At 43.0% G+C, this 18,372-nt stretch overlaps 1 protein-coding gene across 4 annotated transcripts; it reads left to right on the top strand.

Annotated features, from left to right (window-relative positions):
• Nucleotides 1-251: 251 nt before the first annotated feature.
• Nucleotides 252-9,416, top strand: LOC138211460 (progesterone receptor-like). Of its 4 annotated transcripts, none has more exons than XM_069171378.1 (9): nucleotides 252-1,493; nucleotides 2,479-2,615; nucleotides 2,837-2,953; nucleotides 3,631-3,774; nucleotides 3,919-4,125; nucleotides 4,710-4,854; nucleotides 5,876-6,006; nucleotides 6,160-6,311; nucleotides 8,172-9,416. In XM_069171378.1, exons 1-9 carry the CDS (start codon nucleotides 613-615, stop codon nucleotides 8,334-8,336), a joined length of 2,079 nt encoding a protein of 692 aa, XP_069027479.1. In that variant the 5' UTR covers nucleotides 252-612; the 3' UTR covers nucleotides 8,337-9,416. The 4 variants fall into 4 exon arrangements, with proteins under 4 accessions (XP_069027479.1, XP_069027476.1, XP_069027477.1 ...); XM_069171375.1 differs by having other exon boundaries at nucleotides 3,916-4,125; XM_069171376.1 differs by having other exon boundaries at nucleotides 3,631-3,777.
• Nucleotides 9,417-18,372: the final 8,956 nt, after the last annotated feature.

Here is an 18,372-nt window from a genome sequence, read left to right as displayed (position 1 = left end):
TGTGCAGCCCGCCTTATTCAGGCTATACTTATCCTGCATTTACAATTGTTTGTGTGAGCTAGACGTTACAAGCGAGCTCATGACTAAAATAAGCAGGAAACAGCCATAACTCAAGGTACCACTGAGAAGCAGGGCAGCAACCTGTCGTACAATGGTGTGCTATAGTACACTGCTCGTGGCTATTCTCGCGAGACATGCGTACTTTTTTTTTTTTTTTTTTTTTTTTTTTTTTGCACCCAGCAACTGGAGGTTTTCAATTGAGCTAATAAGTTACATTCGGGCCAGTTCACTAAACCGGTCGACTTGTCAAAGGTCAACGTCCTCTTGCGCGATTTCTATCAGTTACTCAGGATGTGCATTTCAGTTACGTGGGAATAAGCTACGGCGTTGGAAATGGGGACAGGAAAAGTTCACTAGTCCTTCTTTCGTGGACGAGATTGACGGGACGTCCTTCCCTTGTGCAACCTACGTCGTCGACTGATCTGAATTACCCATCTGCTGAGACACCCGAGTGGCGTCTCACTGGGTAGGCGTTTTCTCGCCTGGAAAGTCTTGTTTTGTTTGTTCTCTGTGCCCCAGCGCACTGCGTTGACTCCAAGACGTGAGCCGGAGATGGCCTTTCGCTCGAGCTTGTCCGACATACAAGATACATCAAACCTTTTTATAATGAATGAAAGGGATCGGTTGGATACTGCTGATATCTACGCGTGCCCGACTTCTGAGCTGAGTAAAGCAGTGTCAGTGTCTTTGGGTTTGGATTCAGTTTCCGCTCCGCTCAATAATAATAACATGAACCAGTGCTCCAGCAGCGCCTTTGCAGACTGCGATCCCACTGTGGGCAAGAGTTACCGCGGAGTGCCGGAGTTAGGGACGGCTGGACATATCAACTCAGGAGGCAGCAGATACATCCCGAGTGAGAGTAGTCTTAGAGAGGACGACTTTGGAGAAGTGTGTCATGACATAGAGCAGGTGAGCTGCATGGATCTGTTCAGATCGGGCGAAATGGACAGCGCGCAAACGCTGACGCGTGGCTCGGTGATATCCAGATATGTCTGCAAGGAATCAAATCTGTTCATGAACCCGGTGGCAGAGCTGTCCGCGCCGTCTCTTGTGGCTGAGGTCGTACCTTGGAAATCGTATCCTGCCTACTCTGCCAATTCAAGCCTATATAGAGAGTCCCCGGGTGTATGGTGCGCAAATGAGCGCGCATTCAGCGACCGATCCGAGCCGCAAAGAGGCGAATCCGGCGGACATAATTTGTTGCGTAAATATTGTAATTGCGGGCAAATCTCCCTTGGATCCAGGCAGGAATGTCACTGTGCCTGGTACAGCAGGAGTGATCAGGGTGGTAGAGGTGGTATACGGCCAGCGATGGCACAAAGCTATGGCCAAGTGGAAAGTTACTCAAGCGCAACTCCTCAAGCGCAAACCAGTTTTTCCACTATCAAGACTGAACCTTCAGTTTGGGTGGATTGCACAGATCGCACTTTCAGGTAAATACCAGATTTGAACGATTTGTTGAAACTTTCCTTTCATTTGTAGCAGGTCAGGAGAGCAGAGCTGCCACACACGTTCTTTTGTGCCACTCATTCACACTCATCTTTCTCATGTGTCTCCAACCTGAAACAAAAGGGCAGTTGCAGCGTGAGCGTGTGTGTTGTGGCTTCCATCAAGCCTTTTGTCATTTTCTATTAGAGTAGTGTGATTATTAAAAATTTCAGTTATAATGGAAGGTGCACTGTTTAACTGGATTTCATACTTAATTTCTTTACATATCTTTAAAGGGCCACAGGGCATCTTTGGACTTCGCCATGCAAAAAACCTGCTTATTATGTTATATGATTATTACTTCCATTGATACATTGTAGAAGCCCAGTGTGTTCAGTTTCTGCTCAGCAATAAATCATGTGTGCTCTAACAGCCCCATGTGCTCCAGCTGGCCTTGGCCAACAAAGTGTTTCAGCATGAAGCTAAAGTGAATCAAAGTTCATCTTATCGCCGCCTTTCCAGAAATCTCTGAAATTTGTGCTGGGACGAACTACCCAAGTGTCTACGCAGTATGAGTTAATGTATCAGTGTCGCTATAAGCAAGAAATACGGCACCTGCTGTTGATGGAAGAAGATGTTTTATTGGCAGTTACTGATTTTTTTTTTTTTTTTAAAGTCTCTCTGGCATTCTTTAATTTCAGTTTTAATTGTCTGGAAAGTGACTTTTCTTGTTGTCATGCAGTCAGTCATGAGGGGTAAATGGATTGGTTTTAAGGAATTAGGACACTCAATGTCCTAACCGCCAGCTGAACACTGTAAAGACAGACCCAGTGAACCAAGTTTTATGTTAATGTTTGTTTGACTGTCTGCCTTCATACTTTGATGGGCTTATTCTAGCTAAAAGAGCCACAACTGTTTGTATGCCATTTTTGAATCCTTTAAAAACAACATAAATAACAACATTATGTTTGTGCCTGTCTGTATGCCCAGGCATGACGGCTTTTTTCCAGGTGTGTACTTGTCAGACAGGAGAGTGTGTCAGGTGTGCGGCGACGACGCCTCGGGCTGTCACTATGGAGCGGTCACCTGTGGCAGCTGCAAAGTATTCTTCAAGAGGGCCGCTGCAGGTGGGTGTGACACACTCTGGCGCGCACACACAATGAATCGTCCACTGATTTAATTTCTTACACCCACTTGCTCTCTCATGCAGACAGGGCACAGTGACCTGACTTTATAAGGACCAGTTATTTTGTTATCAGCAAACACCCACATATCGTTGCTATGAGTGGAAGCCTAGGCACTGTTGAACTCGCTCTCCTCATCCTCCAGGACTTTTGTGTGCCTCCAGGTAAGCAGAACCACTTGTGTGCCAGCCGGAATGACTGCACCATCGACAAACTGAGGCGGAAAAACTGTGCTTCGTGTCGCCTAAAGAGGTGCTTCATGTCGGGGATGAGTCTAAAAGGTAAAGAATAAGGGAGAAAGAAAAGTGTGTGTCTGGTTAATGGGGTGAGGATACTTCATAGTTTGTCTCACCGCGTGGAGAATGTTGGCATAAACATGCCATTGGCCGATTATTTCAGTTGACATTCTCCTCCCCTTCTGCTGTGTGTGTGTGTGACCATTTTCAAATTCCCGACAGCAACAAGAAACATCAACAACCCCCGAGCCAGCAAAATGACATTATTTTGCAAGGGCATGTCGCTTGCATCCTGAACTTCCAAGATGACTGTGATTAGATGTAAGAAATGCAAAAAAACAAGGGTCCCCCCCCTATAACAGAAACATATATGGATGCAGTCTGTCCATTCTCCAGAACCGGCAAACTGCAGTCGAAAAAAAGGCTAATTATGTGAGACTAGATGTCTTGCATTCACTGGTCAGAGCTGTTCCAGCTTGAATACAGTGTTGCAAATTTATTTCAACAGGGGTCAAAAAAAGCTTCTTCTTTTTTTTTTTTCACCCCTGGTGGCCAATGATCAAAAACTTTCTGACATGGTTTTGATATAGCCCCATTTGTAGTAGGTGCATTTTTTTTTTCTCAGTTATGTATTGTCTAATAATTAGACAAAACAAGTTGTAATTGACTCTTCCTGGCTCCTTTTCGCTCCTCTGTCTCGTATTGTGTGTGGCCACTACCAGGTCGTAGGCTGAAGGGAGCCGGACAGACGAGGAACGGAGAGGAGGAGCTGCACCCAGCTGCCTGGGGGCACGGAGAGAAAGAAGAAAGGGCAGTGAAGAAAGATGTAGTCTTGGAGTCTGGAAATGCAGCTGCCAGGGCTCAAGGTGGTACGGATTAGTGGCACGCAAGCGCAAATATCACGCTAACCCACCACTAAGAATACTTTTGCAATAAAAGATTTGATACTTTCTTTTATTGCTGCTGTTCTTCTGATTTGTGTATCATTCTGGCTTGTGTATCTTCAGCAGCATCGCAGGCCCTGGCTCTCCGTATTCCCCCAACCATGCGCTCCTGCCTGTCCCTGCTCAGCATCCTGCAGGCCATTGAGCCAGCTGTGGTCAATGCCGGACACGACCCTGCGCAGCCAGACAGCCCTGCGTCCTTGCTTACCAGCCTCAACGAGCTGGGGGAAAGACAGCTGGTTACAGTGGTACGCTGGGCCAAGGCAATACCAGGTAAACGAGTGTGAGCCAAGGTAACAATATGCAAGTAGGTGTTTATGAACAGGCCTTGTTCATTAAATTGCTGTTGTAGTTGTTTCAGGTTCACTTTATCGCCAGACAAACCATCTATATCTCCTGCAAAATGTAACACAGGAAGGTTGGGTTGTCAACAATATTGAGTAAGCACTCAGCGAGCCTTAAGGATCACGCAGAAAGGAGCTTCACTTGTGTAAAATAAGCTTCACAGCCACTCAGATGACCAATTGAGCAATCAGGAAATGTATCTAAAGTCTGTTCTAAAAACTGGGAAAAGCCTCAATACATTAGTCAAAAGATGGCATCGTGCTGGAATTTTGAACCAGTTTAACTTACAGTGCTCCAGCGAGTTCTGTGCCATGCAAAACAATTTATTCCAGTATTAACCACTAGAGGGGGATATGTTCTTACATAAGCCAAGAATGTCAGCCTGGAAATACTGTGCAGTGTTTGTTTGTTTGTTATCAGTAGTTTATGAATTAAATTGTGCGGATAATGGTTATTGTATCATGTTTTACGACTTGTTTTATGCTTTTGATAAAGATGATTGTTGTTGACAGGTTTCCGGGACCTCCATGTGGATGATCAGATGTCAGTAATTCAGCTGTCGTGGATGGGAGTGATGGTGTTTGCTTTGGGCTGGAGGTCCTACACACTTACTAACAGCTCCATGCTCTACTTTGCTCCAGACCTGGTCTTCAATGAGTAAGTCACAAATAATCTTTACTTTACCCAGCAAGTTTTCCAGAAATTTAACATCCACAAGTTAAGAATAGTTTGCCAAACCCGACACTGTGTGTGTAACAAACAAAGGAACGTTTGTTTGGGCCTAATCAGTTGTAATAATCACGGAGTTTTTTTTTGTTTATTTTAGTTTCATTAGATTTCGCCTGTCAAAATGACTGGAAAGAAAGACTCAGTGGGATACAGACTTTCAGAGGAAGACTGAAGATTGAATGTCTCTTTTTAGGCGAGAACGTAAACAAGCGTGTGCTGCTATGATAAATGTGGCCGCAGAGGGATCACCTCAAATGATTTATTCCATTTTATCTTTACAAAACCAGCCATCACTTCTCAAGATCCGCTCCAGCACTTAGACGTTACTTTTTTCACTTTTATAAATTATGATTTGCACCGCAACCTTCCAGCCTCGATCAAAAACTGTTTCTGACACTTCCACTCCCGTCTTTTGTCTTTTCTTTGTACTTTAAAAACTGAACGCAGAGTTTTGTGTTACCAATCACTGTACATGATTTAGATAAATAATACTGCTGTCTCTTATCAGTACTGTGTTGTGCAAAAAGAGGCTCAGGATTGTGCAGCCGGTCACAGGCCCTCAGAGCAGCTTTCAATTGGCTGGTGTTTTGTGCAACATTAGCAAAACACTCATTCCGCCTGCATTAGACCTCTGTCACTCTATTGGGCTGCTGCTGACCTGCATGGTAATGGATATGCCTGCCCTTGTTGCTGACCCTCATTTTTCTCTGCCTCTCTGTCATTCTCTTTTTCTATTATCCATCTAACTCATTTTTTTTTTTCCTCACCTCGGCTGCTTTTTCTTTTCTTTTTTCTCCACTCTTGTCTCTGATACCATTAATTGTCTTTCTCCTTTCTATATTTCTCTCTGTCTAACCCTCTCCTGGCTTCACACTTCATCTTTTGTCACACTTTGTGCTCCTTCTTCCCCTCTCATGCTGTTTTTTTTCCCCCTGACCCTTCCACACAGCCAGCGGATGCAAGTGTCCAGTATGTATGAACACTGTGTGCGGATGAAGGTGCTCTCCCAAAGGTTCTGCATGCTGAAGGTTACCCAGGAGGAGTTCCTCTGCATGAAGGCCCTGGTCCTCTTCAGCATCAGTGAGTCAGTTGGGACTATGTCTAAAAAATAGCTTGAATGTCAACTCAACAAGTGAAATATGACTACATTAGAGTGCAGCCATACTTCAGAGAATTGATGGGATGGATAAAGTCTGTGAGAGTTATTGTTGTGTTCTGGCTTTGTGGTTACAGTGCCAGTGGAGGGCCTGAAGAGCCAGCACTGTTTTGATGAGCTGCGGACCTCCTACATCAAGGAGCTGGACCGCTTGTCCAGCCACCGCGGAGAGACCACCCGGACACAGAGACTGTTTCAGCTCACGCAGCTGCTGGACTACCTCCAGTCGGTAATACACGCCACTCCATTACACATGAAAACGCACCATACTGTGACTGAACTTTTATAGAAATGTCATCTTAGTTCGTGTCACAGACCTACTTAAGCAGAAAATAATGGAGATCAAAGTGCACCTCCCAACTAACTAGGAAAGACGTTTTTATAGTTAAAATTATTATTACATTTAAAATTCAAGCAATCATTTATTTTTATTAATTTGCAAACAGAAGTTGCAAACATCCAGACATAAGTAATAGCTTTGTATTTTTTTTCTAAATGATAACCTGGGTTACACATCCACTTTGGATGCTGTTTCAGCGTCTCTGTACTGCCTCCGCCAGCAGACAGTGGAGTGTTACACCTGCTATTTTTCATTTTATTCTAACTTTAGCTGCTCTGCATGTACGTCCGTGTTTTAGCTTTTATTTCTCACTTTTAAACCCACAAACGCTGTGAGTTTTTCCATCCGTACTCAAACCGTTGAGAGAAACAAAACATGCTCTCTGTCCTATTTGGGAAGGGAGACAGGTTCCTGACCAGATTTTATTTGTCCAGATAAAATCCAGGGCAAATTAAAACAATAAAAGGACTGAGTCGATTGACTGACTTCGTTCTGTCTTTTAATATTTGAACTATAAAATTGTGTGCCATTGAAATAATACTGCATATCATTTTTATTGGTTCAGCCATCTGTGGATAGTTAACTATTTCTTAGAAACACTTATTCTTTATCAGGTCAACGTGACTGTTATTCAAATACCTTAAAAGAACGATAGCAGCAGACTTTTACAGTTTAAAAACCATGAGATGAATTGTATTTTTATCTGATTTAATGAAGAACAGTCTGACAGTGATTTTCCATTTTTATATATTATTTAATTTGAAGTAGAGGCCAGAAAAGTGGTAAAAGTATTCTCACTTACAAACAACAGACTTGTGAGATATGTCTTCATGTATGTTACCAAATTAAAGGGTCATGATGTGTTTTTTTTTTCTCTTTTGCATCATTAGTTTAGCTTCAACATCTGGGAATATCCTGTAGCCAAGATAAATAAAGTTACTAGAACCTGAAATTAATTTTAATTTTACACTTTTTTATCTGAACAACATATGGATATGTCAGGATGTGCTGTGAGTTGTCTGTTTTTAAAAATATATTTATCACTACCATCAACATAAAGGTTTCAGAAGGCCTGAGAATCTGACATCAAATATTTTAGCAATCATTTTTATCATAGTGTATGTTATAGTCAACAGTTTATTGCCCTATGTGGCTATATTTGTATTACTACCAAAACTACGCCTACATAGCTAAAACATGAGTCATGAATGAGGAGCCTCCGTAGTTGCAACCACTAGAGGGTGTATACCAACCACTTTCCTCCTTAAATGCAGTTTGAACTTTTAATACTTCACTGACTTGACAAAGGAAGAAACCTCATTGATATGGGCATGACCAGAAGAACTCCTGAGTTGCGGCAGTTTCAGCCTCTTGTCTGTCACTGTGGATTTACACTTAAATGCTCAGCTTTGTGCCTCATGAGATGGAGGGCAGCTCGAGATTGTCTGGCAGGGCCCTTTAGACAGAAGACCAGAGCTGATCAGGACTTTCGGTTGAGAACCTTTTCAGCTTTACCCTAACTGCGGAGCTCTGACTATTAGCTTTTAAAGATGTTATCTCTTAAGGCCCGTGTCAAAAGACAGGCTTCAGTGTCATTTGTTATGTCTTTTATTGCCAGACTGTGTTTTCTTTTTCAACCCTGTACACATTTATTTTTATTTTTTTTTAATCATTTTTGTTGCGAAAATTCTCACAGATTTCTTTCTTTTTTTTTTTTTTTTTTTTTTTTTTTTTGTCTCTTCATCTCAGATTGTGAGGAAGTTGCACCAGTTCACCTACGATCTGTTCATCCAAGCTCAGTCCCTGCAGATGCATGTCAACTTCCCGGAGATGATCTCAGAGATTGTGAGTGTCCATGTGCCCAAGATTCTCTCAGGCATGGTCAAGCCCATTCTTTTCCACAACACGGCGTAGAGGGAGCAACTCCGCAACTGTCCTTAGGGCTCTGCCCCCCCCCCCCCCCCCCCCAACCACCCCCAGCCCCACCGCCATTCACCCCCCGCCCCCTCTTCGACCACTTCCAGAAAGAGTGTTCTATCTAATGAGATGAAAGGAGCCTGCCTGGAGAGCGGCACACACTTCTGTTAGTGGACACTAACAGAAGGGAAGACAGCACATTCTTCTAGTGTTATGTAATCTAATTACATCTACTCTGTTTACCTTACTGCCTGTTCGCTGTATCACACACATCAAATGTTTTTTGGAGCTGATTAAAACACTTGCATGCATTTCTCCACACGAGCTGATGAATGGTCCACCTCCTGCCATGTACAATCTTCAGCTCTTCACATTCATTGTTGATGACAGGCATTATTTCATTTTGAGAGGTAAGACAGTAGAGAAAAAAAAAGACGTTTACACAGCTCACATCTCCATAGCTTGTCTGTGTGCAGTAGTATGACATTTTAAATGGCTTTTTCACAATGAATGTTATTGTGTGCGTCTGAGATGAAAAACAAATTTGATTGACATTTAATAATCGGTTGTGACATGCATGCTAAGAACCAAAGCCATTTCGCCTGAAGGCATATAAAAACATTTCTGAAAGCTGTTGTCATCTATAAAAAAAATAATATTGAAATAATAGTTTTAGGTGTCATCAAAATGAACACAATTTTAAGGTGCCAGTGACTGCAGTAATGCCAATTTCTGATGTATATTTATGAATTCCGATGTCAAAAGGTCACACTAGAAACAAGGAAGGCAGTAAATGGATAAAATACTCCAATGACTCATCAGTCGACTAACACCATCGGTGACATTTTGTAAAGTTTTTGAGTGCAAAACATTATTCAAGTAAAATATTTTCCAGAGTGGACATTTCATACTGTTTCTACAGTTTCTTAAAGTGTTCTTTGCAAATGCTTTGGTATGTATCATCATGTATTCCTTGTAGCTTATTGCAGTTTTGCTAAGCGTTAAAGATCCAGTCAAGAATCTGCTCTGTTGTTGCAACATTTATAGCTTAACATGTAATAAAAAAATAAAACTGAAGCGTGAGTGTTTGCCTCTCGGTCGCTTTTTCCTTTTAGCAGAAATATAATTACAGCATGATCTCTTTTGAGAGCAGGTTAATGATTATGCAGTTATATTCATGTGTTTCTCAGCCTGATTAATTACAGTCTGCGATGCATTCAACTGGCTAGATGACAACATCACACATCCACCACTGCATTCCCCACTCTCAGGATTATTCCACTTTCCTCCCAGCCAGGTAATAGATCACAGCAGGAAACCAGAACACATCACTCAGTTGATCATAGTGGGAGACCTAGCTGATATATTTAATCAATTCATCCTGTAAGAAACACCCATGTCTGCTCATCTGAAATTGCTGCCTGTGTTTGAACACCACCTAGTGGTGGCTGTGTTCCCTGCATCAGTTAAACGACATTCGGTAACAGTGTAGGACAACATCTGCTGGATCCATTGACATTTGCTTCTTAATGTAATTGGACACGGATCCCCTCAATGTTCGAGTGAGGTTACCATTAAATAGTCCGAGTCACGAGAGTGGACCTTATTGCATTAAAGGGTAACAGTAAATGAAGAATACAGAAAAGAGCAGGATTCAGGATTGGATAACTTAATACATAATATGAAAGTAATTATTTAACTTAGTATACAACCAGCAGAGGTTTGTAAATTAAATCAGAATTGTTTTTTTTTTATCTTTTCCATTAAAAAAAAAACATAGATATGAGGCAAAGTATAGATTTTTTTTTTGTTAGTTTATAAAATGTATAATTGTCTGTAGACCTTGAGAGAAAATTACATTACGTTAAGAGTTGGCTTATTTTAGTTACATGGTGCATTTGAAAGCCCAATCTATAAAAAAAAAAAAAAAAAAAAAAAAAAAAACAGTCTGTCTGGGTAACCTCTACCGCCATTTTAAGTCCCATTTCCTGAACAACCTCTTTCAACAAGTATTTGTCCCTCTCATAAATGAATTGAAGCTGAACGGAGCTGGGATTGAAAGAGACGCTGAAATATCACTTATTTCTAAATATATTCCTTGCTACACATGCCCCTGCGGCTTTCTTTAAAAGGAATGGCGTCTTGTAGGTTTGCAATGATCAAAAATGTATGTGTTGATGTCGACATTTGAACTTAGTTTAGATTCCATTTGATTTCTGTGTTTCTCCGAGTCGGCTCTGCATCAATATTACATGTCTACTCTAGCAGAAGGGGAATTTTTTTCCTGTTGGGTAAAGGCAACCACAGAAAGCTGTAGTTACCCTGCATGCAAAAAACAAAAGTTCAAACTATTTCCTTATGTGTAGATGAAGGGAAGATTTACACAAAAAGACTGTACAATATGAGTGAGGATGACCCAAAAGAAAACAGTGCACAATTAACAGAGAAGTGGAGGTCGTTAAAACTTGGCCCCAAAGTAACTTAACACCCCTAATACCAAAATCACAAGGAAATATGCTTTACATGGGGAACAATACTTCATACTGGAGCTTACACAAAACTCAAGCAATAATGTCTTTAACACTAGGTTACTCCAACTCACAGCTACAGTGACCGGAAACCAATTAGATTGTAGAGGTGGTAAGATGACACCTCTGATTGGGGTGTTTCGGTGGCCTACCTAATGGAGGGTGATTCCTACCCAAGCACCAGTCCATTAACAACCAATTAACTTCCTATTAATATTTTACCAGACAGGGGCCTCTCATCCTGACATGTTTTAAGGAGCTTTTCCCAGGAGTGTTTGAACATGAGCAGCTTTTAGCACAGCATAAAGAGGCCTGTGTAATGGGCTGGAGGAGGAGGAGTGGCAACCTGATAGCACTGAGAGCAGATGAGGGGAGAGAGGAGAGGAGACAGACTCCTGCAGCTGGTCTGCCCCGACCAGGCCTGAGCCGGGCCAAACACGCAGGGCTTGCAGTGTTAGGAAATCCATGATTTTGTGTTGCATGACTGTGTCTTAATGGTTAAAGATTTGACTGATGAGGTTTCTGTTGTTTGCTCAAAAACTGCTGAGCAGCCATTTTGCCTCCGGGGGAACTCAAGTGCTTCTCACCATCCTGGAGTTCATCATAAAATAAGTCTTAAAGAGGATGTATTATTGCTACTGATTCTGCCCTGAACCAGCTTTAATGCTGCGTAAGGCTGGTTTGTGGACATTTAAAACTAGTTCAGGGAAACTCCCCGCCTTGAGAGAAAGAGAAATAAGAGAGAGGAAGGGAGCCGGAGAAAGAGAGGCCATTATGACTATAGCCTGCGGCTACTCCCAACGGATAAGGCATTTGTCTTCACTTGAAAGTATGATTTATTTTTCCACCAGTCAGAAGGGTTATGTTTGTCACCGCACACTGAAAGGACTTTTGGAAATAGCAGCAGAGGCAGAAATAGGAAAAAAAAGTGTCCACTGGTTTTCTAATGCAGTCTTGATGTTGCCACAAATACTTCCCTTCTATGGTTATCATGTTTCAGATCACTTTCAGTCTTCATTAACTTTACTTAATCATACTGAACCTTGCGTCTAATTTATCAGCAGGAGCATGTGTGTGTGTGCGTGTGTGTGTGTGTGTGTGTGTGTGTGTGTGTGTGTGTGTGTGTGTGTGTGTGTGTGTGTGTGTGTTGATGATTAAGAGAAAGAGGGGAATGTGGGAAGGGGAGACGATGTGGTTGTATCAGGTTCCCTCCACTGGGTGTAGATGTGGTCTTAGATTTCTCTCTGGGCTGCTGATTAACCGTGCGTATGTGTGTGTGTGTGTGTGTGTGTGTGTGTGTGTGTGTGTGTGTGTGTGTGTGAGCTGGGAGTGCACCGAGGAGGAGAGGAACTTCAGCTTTAATTTCCCCCAGCTCCAGATATTACACCCCCGCGCTCTCTGTTTTTATTGGAACAGAGACCAAAAAACACCAAGTGTTTATGATGCATTAAAACATGGTGGGGAACTTGAGTGTGGAATTGTAAATCTATACATTTGGCTCTGTCTCTCCAAAACAGATTTAATTCTTTTATGGAGGATTTCGTGTGTTTTACAAAGATTGATGATTGTAACGCTCCATGAAATCATGTTTATCATCTTGATATGTGGGACACAGGCTGCAGAAAATTCTCCATTAAGGGGAATACGAGGAAAATGGAGGCAAGCACTTTGGAAAAAAAATGCAGAGGGGAACATGGGAGGAGGGAGGAGTCACTGAGTTTTGTATTGAAGCACAGAAGGAAGGAATTATTCTGCATTCCCCTAATGACCATTTGAACAAACGGATGGGTGAGGAGACCACATTACATTCTATTAACTCTGCTTTTGTTGTCAGTGAACTGTTAATGATGTACAAAGGGAGCTCTGACGGAGCTCTCCTGGACAATGCAAGCCCTGTGCTTCTAATTATTCTCAGGAAAGCACCAACAGCCTTTATACCTGGAGACACATTAGCAGGCTCTAATTAGAGTAAATATTCTTTGGTATAACACCGGCATTGCCTCACTGGTTCCAACAGCATTTAGCTCCGTGTTTTTCTGCAGGGCTGCCTGTGATTTCCCGGCCCTTCTCTTTATCTCTCATTCTCTTGTTTTTCTGTCTTGATCATTGCCTTTGCCTCTTCCTCAATCTTTCTTTGCTGCACTCAATTTACCTCCCCACCTCTCTTTCTCTGCCTCTCCCTCCTTCCACGCCAGCAGCAGTGGAGCACCACTAGCTGTGACAGAATCCCAGTGTCTGCCCATGCTCCAGCCACCCCGCAAGTTCATTATATCAGTACACAGAGTCCATTCCTTGTAGCCCCTCATAGGCCCTCATAGCTCCTGCGTCCCAGCCAAATGCAATGTGACAGCGCCGCCACAGCCCTCATTTACAGCCATCACAGGACAGATTTCCCCTTCCAAGGCTCTCCAACTGCAGCCTGATAGATGGCACCCTTGCTTTTTTCTTGCGCATGCATGTGAGCGTGTTGCTATTTTGTGTGTACGTGCGGCTGCGTGTGCATTTACGTCCCTCCTTTCATCTACATGTGTGTGTATGTCTTTGTGTCTGTAAGTTGGAACAATAGCGCTTTCTCTGTCAGTACTGATCCCTAAAACTATGTGTTATGTTATTACTGGGGTTTTGTTTCCACTTGCTCTCACCCTGTGTTTTTTATATTTAATGCACTCTGCATACATCGCTCTGAATTTCAGCTGAACTCTTAGAGTACTGCTCAGTTTTTAAGTGCATAGTTTGTTTGAGACCATCCATTTATGTACCATGCTTACTAGAGCACCTTTAGGGGATGAACATCTTTAGTTCGGGGAAACGCTGCAGCACACTTCAGCTGCGGTACACACTTTCTGATATCTTGTCTCTCTTCACCTTTTCTTTCCTTCTCCTCTCCCTTCTAAATATTATACTTGTAGTTGCAGCCTCAGGCAACGGTTCTGTGTCATACTGCGAAGGTCAAAACGGACACACACACACACACACACACACACACCACACACACACACACCACACACAGTCATAGATTTCAAATATCTCTATCAGCCCTCAGAGGATGAATATTGTTTTACGGGAAATCATGTCACGGGTCAAATGATTGAATTATTAATGGTAGTGTGGTGCAATAACAATCGGTCCTTGTCTATTGTGATTCCGACGTGATATTCACAGGCCCCTCTCAGCATTAACTTGATACTACCATGTTACAATCCAAATCCAATAATGCCGACTCGGCAGAAGAATGTTTGCCCTCCTCCTCTTCTATTGTTTCATCAGTCGAAGAGCGTCTTTAGTCTGTTGACTTCACAGTCAAGAGTATTTCCATGTCCCCAGAACCGCATCGACTGCTGTGCCACATTTCCAAGGACGAAGCAATACATTTTCATCAAAACAGTCATGGTGAAGTAATCCACAATCATAGGGGTCTTTCACAACACACTGGTCTATGAAAGGTGTGTTTTCGTGCACATACTATGTGTGTCTAATGTGTGTGTGTGTGTGTGTGTGTAATGTGGTATTCCTTAAAAAAAAATTAAAACTTTCATCTTTGCGCCTTTTTACTGTGCCAAATATGGATTTTGTTTCCGAGCATAGCTGGAAATCAACCAAGCAAATCTGAGGCGTATTCATGATTCACATTATGGAAATGAAAGGAGACAATTCAGTATTCACACATTTGCATATATAAAGAACCCCACTCAGAGAGGTACAAGTATTTTAACCTAATTTGAAACACAAGAGATTCAATTGAGAGCAATATGTTGCTTTATGATATTTTGAGAGTCGTTCACCGCGACCGCAGGCGGCTCTCCTATTCCCCCTCAGGACTGTTTCTCACGGAGCCGGTGTGGAAACGCATGTTACTGCTGATGGATTCTTGACCCTCAGCTCAGGAGGATGCCTCGGTCTGTTTTGAGAATGACCGTAGAGCAACACTGGGGAAAGAGACGTAAGGTTAACTATTTAGCATTTATTATCCACCGGCGCCAGAACACACAGCTCTTTTAGAGGTCCTAAACATAGCCCGCCGGACACATGGGCTGACAACTTCACTTAGGCGAAGGAAATCAAACAGGCTTGTTAATGCAGCTGCTGAAAATAGTCCCATTAGGAGCAGCCACTCCTCGTCTTTGTTTTTTTGTCATTTGTACTTGCCTTTTCATCGTCTCCCCCTATTGGGAATGGCTGTGAAAAAAATGAAACATGTTGCCTTAAACATTTAATGATGACATTTCTCTTGCACTTATGGCTTGAAATGGATATCATAGAGAATAAAACAAGAAAGGGGGGGGGGGGGTTGTTATAGGTTTTTTTGGGTTTCATATTCCTGAATGAAGGCGCTGCCATGTCTAACTCCATCAAACTCATTTGCGTCATTATGCATTCTCATTACAGCTTAACAGAAGTTTCCCATCAGGAGAAGCAATGTCCCTGTTTACAGTCCTCTCTTCCTCTCCTCTCCTCTCATTTCAAACCCCCACAGACATTCTCCGAGGCCTAAATGAGCTTGAAGACAAAAAAGAGCACCACTGTGTTGTATTACGCGGTGCTGTGTAGAAATTAGCTTTTTCCCTCATTATGTTTCTCGCTTTATGGGAAATAGAAAACAAAAGACGACATATGTAATTACAGAGCGAGTAAAGCGTAAACATGCCTTATAGGATGCGGCTTCGCTTTCAGCGGCAGGCTAATTGTAACTTTCCCCTTCTCCTTCAGTGCCTGGGTTATATGATCGCTTCCAGTGAGACACAGAAACATGCATATGTGCTTACGTGTGAGCACACACCCACACACGTGCACCCATGCTGTGTGTACACTCAGTGCAGCTTCACTTTCACCCTGTCAAAAGTCACAATGTTTGCCGGGGTTGTTTATGATCTTCATTGCTTTATAGAGAGGGCTACGTGACTTTAATGGAGAAGTCATAGTGCTGCTATCAGGCACATGACACTCATACAGTCGAACTCTGCACTTTGTTCAAATAAAAAAAGACGTTGCAGCAAATCTTTTCTTTCCGTCTTTATACGAACAGCATTTGAGCAGGCCATGTGTTGAAACTACTGTAGAGAACTTGCCAGTCGCAGCCTTAAGGCCTCCTTCGGCAGTTAAAGCCACAACACTACAACCATGAATGGCATCCCGGCCTTGGCCTGCACACACACACATCATTCCACTCCACACATTACCCCCCTCAGTTCCCCTTTTGATGTGTCAGAGAGAGAACTAGCCACTGTTTTTTATTGCTCACACAGCAATGTGTGCGCACATCTATATGTGTGTGCATGAGCGAGAGAGTGTTTGCTCTTCAAAGGCAGCAAAGGGGGTGTGCTACTTAAGGCCTATTAAACCTGGAGCTCTGTTCATTGTCGCTGGGAGAGAGAGCACCGCGTGCTGAGGCAGACAAAACGACGAAGGCATACCTTTGAACTGGAATCATGTGGGAGCTCACATTTTCACAAGTGCTGCAGAACTGAAAACAATGTTTTGGCAAGTCCCCTGATATGTGTTTTTTTTTTCCTGCTAAGGGCCAGCTAACAGAGAATCTGTTCGGGCTTTGCCCTGACGGTGTGATATTACAAGCCCACAGTACATAATCCAACATACTGCGAGTTATTAAAATATGACCATAGCAGCTCCCCAAGGCTATATAACTCACACATAAACTGTCTCTCTCTCTCTCTCTCTCTCCCCCCCCCCCCCCCCCCCACACACACACACACACAAACACACACGCACACACACACACACACACACACACACACACACACACACACACACACACAAACACACACACACTCTGGTATACATTCCTGTGGCACACATGCGAGCACAGTGTCCACACCTCTCTGCTCTCTCGCTCTTTCTCCGTCTAATGCCAGACAGCTTTTATTTGAAGCACAGTGGAACGGGTAAACTTCACCCACAAATCAATACTTTAATGGAGTTTCATACCTTCATTATTACACACCTCTCAATGCAGTTTCTTTGTCCTGTAAAGTGCAGAAAGGCCTGTCTCAGGAAATACAGCCAGTATACATGTTACTCTATATCTCTGAGATATAGTAGATAGGCCTATCAGACACAGTTCTATAGGAAGGAAGCGAGCGAGACAGTAAATCTGATCAGTGCCACCGACTTGCAGTTTATGTGTAGGGAATCTGAAAACAGAGGGAACTAATCGTAACCTGCAGGGAGGTTTGTGCAAAGCAAAGTTTGCCTGGATTGATTTCCAAAACTCATTCCAAATGAAAAGAAGCGAGTTGAGGGCAAGTCCTGTGGTAATGATAGATATGGCCGTATTGGACTCATTTATAGAGTGAGAGTGGAACACTATTGTTAGATCATAATTCAGACAACCTGCTTCTTTCAACGATAGTAGATGAGGCTCCCAGGGGGATACTGTTGTAGTCATCTGCATTATGTGTGTGTGCGCGCGCTTGCATGCACACACACACATTCTGTGGACTCACGCAGACACACAGTTTTAGTGTTCGTGCAGCCCCGAGGGTGCAGAGCAGGACAGGAGATTTATGTTCTCTGTCGTCCAGACACGGTTCTCCCGGCTAGCTCCCCGCTCATTAGGGCTCCTACATGGTCATATGTGTTGCTCTAACAAGCTGTATAGAGCCTCCCTCTAAAGCCTGATGGATTCGAGGGGTGGAGTGAGTTCCCTCTCTGCAAGAACCCGAAGGAAACGTCACAATGCGTGAAGCATCGCAGGAACAACTTATCTCCATCGAGGCAGGAAGAAGACTATGAAGTTGTTCAGCCATCCATCATGGTTTGCAGCATTTATTAGGTCTCAGTTTAAAGATCCTTTTGCAGACATGAAGACACACTTAAATTAAAATGTTTGTTTTGCACTGTGTGTGTGTGTGTGTGTTGGGAGGTGTGTGGGGGGGGGGGGGGTGTGTCTGAGGGAGGGGAGCCCTGTTATCGTTGCTGCAAAGGCAACTGAAGCGGGAGAGTATGTTTGCTAATCTGAATAGTTACCAGATATGAAATGAGTGTCATTCTCTGCTGCTCTGAGAGACTGGAGTAAATATGAAGTCCAAATAAACAAAGAAATGACTTGTTTGTGAACTGCTCTGCTTACACGGTTTATCAGTTTTGTTCCTAATCTGCTTGATAATGATTCCAGTCTATTTTGCAGCTCATGCCTGGCTGATCACGGTACGGTGTGTGCACATGTTAGGACTTTCATTGTTCAGTGTAACTACCTGTTCACTGTGCATATAGTCTTGTAATTTCAATGTGTCTGCATCTGTGTGTGTTGTTTATGGCACTGACACATCTTCCTATGAGGTCCCTGCTTGTCATTGGAATTGACTGCAATGGAAAAGGAGCTTATTTGCTTTGTTAAGTTTTTATTTCTCGTGAAAGCTCAGGCAACAAATGGTAATATCACTGCCAATGAAGCCCGTTTCATCAAAGTCTGCACCTTGGGATTTAATCAAAAATCCTTGAGCTGTTCACTTACAACTGCTGTGATCAGGGCTCTCTAGTACAGAGGA

The sequence above is a fragment of the Embiotoca jacksoni genome, unplaced genomic scaffold (genome assembly GCF_022577435.1).
Source record: "Embiotoca jacksoni isolate LCO1_2020_lvr unplaced genomic scaffold, fEmbJac1.0.p SCAF_5, whole genome shotgun sequence".
Lineage (NCBI taxonomy): Eukaryota > Metazoa > Chordata > Actinopteri > Embiotocidae > Embiotoca > Embiotoca jacksoni.
The sequence above is the reverse complement of the archived record's forward strand: the minus strand, read 5'-3'. Positions and strand labels throughout refer to the sequence as shown.